This window comes from Crocodylus porosus, unplaced genomic scaffold, assembly GCF_001723895.1.
Source record: "Crocodylus porosus isolate Cpor-Errol unplaced genomic scaffold, CroPor_comp1, whole genome shotgun sequence".
NCBI classification, from domain to species: domain Eukaryota; kingdom Metazoa; phylum Chordata; order Crocodylia; family Crocodylidae; genus Crocodylus; species Crocodylus porosus.
Window position 1 is genome coordinate 12733491 of NW_017728909.1, and position 6000 is coordinate 12739490.

Consider the following 6000-nt stretch of genomic DNA (forward strand, 5'->3'; position numbering starts at 1 on the left):
ATAATTTGCATTTGACTTCCTTTTATCCAGGTTCTTTACCTTCCTTACCATGCTCACGCTAGTTGCCCTTTTAATCTATACTGTACTTCCCAATGTAACACATGATACAACCAATGATTTATTGAAGTTCAAGATCTACAGCATTTTCTTTTGTCTAGAAAATCTGCCACCTTCTGAAGAAATGTGTCAAGTTATTCTTGTCCAATCTTTCTGAGCTAAGAAGATTCATTTTCCTTCATGTCTTCTTATTAACTCCATATCCATAAAGAGAAAATGACATGCTTCAGTGGTGGGGGGGAGGGAAGGTACACAAGTTTTATTTTCCTGAAAGGGAAAACGACACTTGTTTTGAGAAGTAGCTTTCTAATAATTTTAATAATTATATTTTTAAACTATAATTTTAGAAAGGAGCTGTGTAGATCTGAATACCTTGTATACAACATAGAGAGGGACAGGGAACAAACAATTTATTTCCCCCAACCGAGATGGCATGGCTCTAAAAAGTGGCGTAGGAGGTCTAATTCTGTTTCTGGTTTTCAGTTCCAAAGCACCCAGAAAACCTTTCTGCAGACTTGGGTCACTTGAAAGAATGCATCAGTGTCCTCTTCAGTTTCATGCGTAGAGTTGTCGATGATCCCCAGTTCCAGAGTGATCTTCTCCTTTGGCTGCAGAGGCTGGTAAGGGAGCATGCATGGAGTTGCAGCTGTTTTCTTAAAGCTGACTAAGTCCTGCCACCTACCTCTGATAATGTAACTGGCATGTGTTTTGTGACTTTTTCCCAGTAATAAGCAGAGAGTGCCCACATTCCTAAAAACAGTATTGCAAATTGACTGCCTCATTGGTGCTTCTGATTGAAAGGCCTTGTAAAGACCTTGAACCTGGAGAACCCGAAAGTGGTCCAGTTGTGTGAAGAGGGTAACATGAGGAGTCTCTTGGTTGATTTTACTTATGTTGGAGGGAGAGGTCTTAAGGCATGTCAGTCTGACATTTTCACTATTATTCCTTCTTGTGGAAAGTACATTTGTATAAAATTCTTTGTATGGTGAACAGCAGAGAGAGACTTCCTATGCCTGAAGAAGGGTGATTTGCACCCAAAAACTTGGAAAGAACTTTCTTCCAACTACACAGTTGGTCTAATAAAAGATATCACATCTACCCAAAGAACCTTGCCTATCTAGCAAGTAGGCCTTCAGTGTTGTCCTCTTCAAAGTATTGGTGATCTGGCATTCTGTATAGGGACCAGAGGTGTGTTGGAGTCAGAAGGTAACTGATTATAAAACAAGGTTGTAAAGGAGCCGTGGCTGAAATGCCTCTGACAAAATTCCCTTTGTTATTTAGGTGTCAGTGTTGCAGAGAGTGGGCTGCCCAGGGGACCACCTTTTCCTTTTGAACCATATCCTTCGATGCCCAGCAGGCGTCAGCAAGTGGGCAGTTCCGTTCATCCAGGTGTGATTGTTTAATTCTCTTTGCTTGGGCAGGTCCTGGGGGCTGGCACCCAGAGGGAAGGACTGTACTTGGCTCCTCTAGCGACTCCAGCTATTAGAGCTTGCAGATTTGGGGCATTCAGACCCTACCGGTCCTGAGACATTCAGCCCTCAAATAGGGTGCAGACCTCTGAGCTAGCCATACGCTTGGCTGCTCCAGGAAAGGAGAGACTGTTATTCATAACTGAAGTACCACATGGGGAGGATCTGAAACACCAGCAGAGGGGCACTGAGGCAATCACCATAGTTTTTCCCCTTCCTTCTATCCACATAGGGGTACTAGTAGGTGAAGGCAGCCCCAAAAAGCATCAGATCTTTCTTTGAGGGTTTGATAGTGGTGTGTTTCCCCCTCCCAACTTCTTTAGCATATCCTTCTGTTGGAGACGGTCCTCCCAAGCCTGCATCATAGCAACATCTCCAGCTAAGGGCAGGAGTTGTCTTGTTTTTATTTGACCTACTTCTACCTTGGATCAGTTGTACTGAGACACAAATCATGTTAGACAGTTAAAAATGATAAGATCCATATATATGAAAACCCAATTTTTAGCTGAAACGGAAGTTGGATTTGCTTTGATTGAAATCTCTGTTCAATTTCAGATCAAAGTCTTGGATAAACCATCAGGCGTCTTTCATTTTATGCAGTCCCTTGCCTTGCTTATGTCTCCTGTCAAGTAAGTGTGGAAGAGGTGAATTTGGAAACTTATTCTGAAAACACAGATAAATACTAAACACATTCAGTTTTCTAACTGTGTGGAGTGGGTGACCCACAAAATAAATGTAAAAATGGGCGTATAAATGGTTAAGTCCCAAACCTTTTATTAACTTACCCCTTATTATGATCTCTTTCCAATTTAAGAAAGTTAATAAGCATGGTATTGCACCTTTTGGACCTTTAGTGCATCTTTTGTTTTGCATCTTTTTAGGTGCCAAATATGTAGAGCGATTTATGGCATATGCCTGATGCATACCTTGCTTTTCCTATTAATGTTGAGCTAAAGTGTTCTGCTACGGTAACAAACAGCAAAGAAGAACAAAGATTACAGGGTTTTAATGGAGCATATTTGTGTGTGTACTGCATTATGGGAGTTAAAGCCTTTGGGTCTTTGGATGCAGCTAACTGAACTGAATCAGTTTTGTAGGAATTTTTCTAAGTGTATTAAGGAGGAAGTACAAGTGATATGTGGTATTGTAACTGTAATGATACAGGAAATTCCTGAATGGCAAGGGGATTTTTTTTTTTTTTTTTTTTTTATTGAACCGACTGCTGTATAGTTGGGGAGACAGGTTAGATAAGCTTTCTGGCACAAACTGAGAAAGGGTGCTTTGTCCTGAAAAACTATCAGATGTCTCTCACCTATACAGTTGGTCTGATAAAAGATATTTTAAAATGTTCTGTTCTCATACAGGTGATAGATATTTTTGAAGTTGTCTCAGTTGAGTGTAGATCGTCTGTCTGAACTTATCTGATGCTCCTGTTTAGTTGAAGGTCTATCAGAGATTTGACTTCAGTGCATAATGACTTGTGCAGTAGTCCTACTGAGATGCCTAGGAAGCCATGTCAGGGTCTGAAAATCTGGAAATTGGTGAACACGTTTTGATGTGTGTCCAGATTCTGGAAAATAAGCTGTTTCGTAATACAGGGACAATAGCAACTTGCACGTTTCAGCGTACCGTAAATTTTGTAACCAGCTTGGGAGTGAATGTTTATCACCCAATAACTTTGCTTCCGCACCAGAAGTGTTGACCATGCTTGTTAGTTTCTTGGTCCTGTATTTGTTTTTTAAAGGTTTTAAAAGAAAAAGAATGATTAGCCTGCGACCTTAAAATAAAATGTTCTAATTTATCAAAGACCGACTTTCATGTGTAATGAATTTTTATTCCCCAGAAATCGAGCAGACTATATGTGCCATATGAAGCCATATGAAAGAACTTCCTCATCAGGAAAAGAATCTGGTAACTGGACTTTAGTAGACGAAGGAGGAGAAGAGGTACTTTAAAAGGAAACAAACCCTCCTAATGCTTTGGCTTATCCATATTTTACAGATTGAGTGAAGCAATGGGGCAAGGAGGGTAGAAAACTGAATGATCTTCTGTTACAGACTTTCATTTTAACCAACATTTTCACCTCTATCCCCTTTGTAAAATATATATTATTGAATCTCCAGTAGTGAATATGCATCAGTGATTTCAGTTGCTTGAGGCATTCTAGCTGAAATAACTGTTCTAAGAATAGTTGTGAACACTGCTTCTTTTCTTTAATAGCAGGGAAATAGATCTGAATACTTGTTTCTTTTTGGTTGTTACGCATTGCAGGCCAGCCTGGTTTCTTTTTGTACCTTGATGGTCATTTCAGACCTTTCTTCATTCTTGATAGTTTATGTTATATATGAGTGCACAGGAAAGGGGAATAGAAGCATGGATGTATGAGGTGATGGAAGATGACCAAAGTATTTTTTGTATGACCTTTCCTTGACTTCCATCAAAAGAAGATTGGCATTAGGCTGTACAATAGTTAGGTCTGTTTACTATATCTTTTTCTCCTGGGGAAAGCTAATTCAGTTTTCTCAATTTCTTTCCCTATAGGATGAAGATCCTGAAGCAAGTTGGATTCTGCTTTTGGAAGATGACTTGATTGTCCTTTTGTCACAGTTCCCATTTCATGAATTATTTCAGCATTTTCTTGGGTTTAACTCTAAAGGTGAATCAGTTGCTAAAGAGTTACTATTAATTGTGTTTATTGTGGTAGTGCTTAACGGTAAACTAAAAATGGTCCCACACTTGTGCTAGGCACTGTGCGCAGAGTTGAAAACAGTTCTTGTTTCAAAAAATCCTTATTTAAATAGACATGACTGAAGTGGACTTTATTGTGAATACAGAATGATTTTAACTACCAAACAGGTTGTGGGTCTAAGAGACATCCTCCATTTTACTGCGGAGGACTAGATTTCCTCCACTGTAATCTGTTCAGTGATTTTTATTTCTATTATTGGTTACACTTTTCAGATCTAGTCTCTTTTTTCCTTGGACTGTGACATATATCATCTTGCTCTTGCATTTTCATAGGTTTTTGTTTGCTCTGTTATTCTTGTCTATCTTTGTCCAGACACTCGGAGTGCTTGCAGGAGCTCTTATATACAGTATACAGGTTATTTATATGTGCATGCTTAGAATTTACAGTGAATCCATCTGCGATATGCTAGTATTCATGAACTAAATTTAAATAGATGGCAGAAAACAGATCCTTCCTGTGTTGCTTCTGTTGCTTATTAAGATTTTTAGGTTACTTACAGGTTTCTTTGAAGCTTATGGCTTGGCATGTTCGTTGTTTTTTAGGTGATTATTTTCCTGAAAAAACAACTCCCCAGGAGATGATGAAGATCTTTGCCTTTGCAGAGTCCTTAGTGGAGCTTCTAGCTGTGGGGCTGGAAACATTTAACAGAGCACGCTACCGGCAGTTTGTAAAACGAATTGGTCATCTGATCAAGTAAGAGGAACTGCTTGCTTTCCTCTGTTGTCAGTCTTCAGAGACTCTTTCTTATCTTTGGTTATAAGAGGGAAGGGAATAACTTTTTTAGATGTGCCATACGTTGCAGGTGTGCTCAGTTGTGTGAGAGAATTTAGTTGTTACACAGGTGATTGCAATGCACCTTTTTTCAGTGGTAAGTTCAGTTACTGAAGCCCTCCTGTTCAGTAATTGAAACCCTATGGAGCAGCCAGCTCACAACATGGGGTGGTGAAGTAGAGACAAGGGGAAAGCTGAGTAATACAGACTTAATCCTTTTTTACTAGTAGTTAAACAGCAGGTATTTAGTTGAGAGGTGCCTGCCTTCCCTCCTTGGCTGGGGTGGGTTCCACAGCATTATGGAACACAGGGTTTCCTAAAAAAAATACACCCCTTCTGAGCCACCAGTGTTGCTCCTATACCCTGTGAAGTATGTATTGTTTTGTTATCTTGGAGACCACCAAGTGAGAGCAGAATGTAAAGGGAAAGCAAGTAGGATGTGGACAGAGAACAGGCTGTTGTCTGTCAGTTCTACTGATGCACAGTACACCCAGGAGCATGTGTGTTTGTCTCTCCAAAGGGCACCAAGAGAGGCTGGAAACCACCATATAAAATGCATTTTTTAGTCATGTTCTCATTTGTGCCTTTCCTTTTGGGGCTGAAGATCAATGCTGGTCAGAGCAGTAAATCTACCTAGGTAGCCTGTTGCTTTGAAGTTTGCCAGCTCAAGGAACCAGCTGGCATGAGAGTCTGGAACATTTGAGAACTCCTGGCGCTCTGGTGTAGTGCCCGAAGACTGGAAGGCAGCCAATGTGGCGCCTGTCTTCAAGAAAGGGAGGAAAGTGGATCCGGCAAACTATAGGCCCAACAACCTGACTTCTATCCCGGGGAAGATCTTAGAAAAGTTTATTAAAGAGGCCATCCTTAATGGACTGGCCGACGCCAACATCCTAAGGGACAGCCAGCACGGGCTTGTTGCGGGTAGGTCTTGCTTGACCAATCTCATTTCCTTTT

The 6000-nt window shown here is 40.5% G+C and overlaps 1 protein-coding gene across 3 annotated transcripts in view; it reads left to right on the forward strand.

The window, feature by feature from the left end:
• EPG5 (ectopic P-granules autophagy protein 5 homolog) overlaps positions 1-6000 on the forward strand; it is a 67203-nt gene that overhangs the window by 8047 nt on the left and 53156 nt on the right. For all 3 annotated transcript variants that reach the window (XM_019531818.1, XM_019531819.1, XM_019531820.1), the window contains exons 4-9: positions 541-677; positions 1339-1446; positions 2082-2155; positions 3370-3472; positions 4068-4182; positions 4818-4968. In XM_019531818.1, coding sequence (XP_019387363.1) covers positions 541-677; positions 1339-1446; positions 2082-2155; positions 3370-3472; positions 4068-4182; positions 4818-4968 — 688 coding nt within the window. The remainder of the gene's footprint in view (positions 1-540; positions 678-1338; positions 1447-2081; positions 2156-3369; positions 3473-4067; positions 4183-4817; positions 4969-6000) is intronic.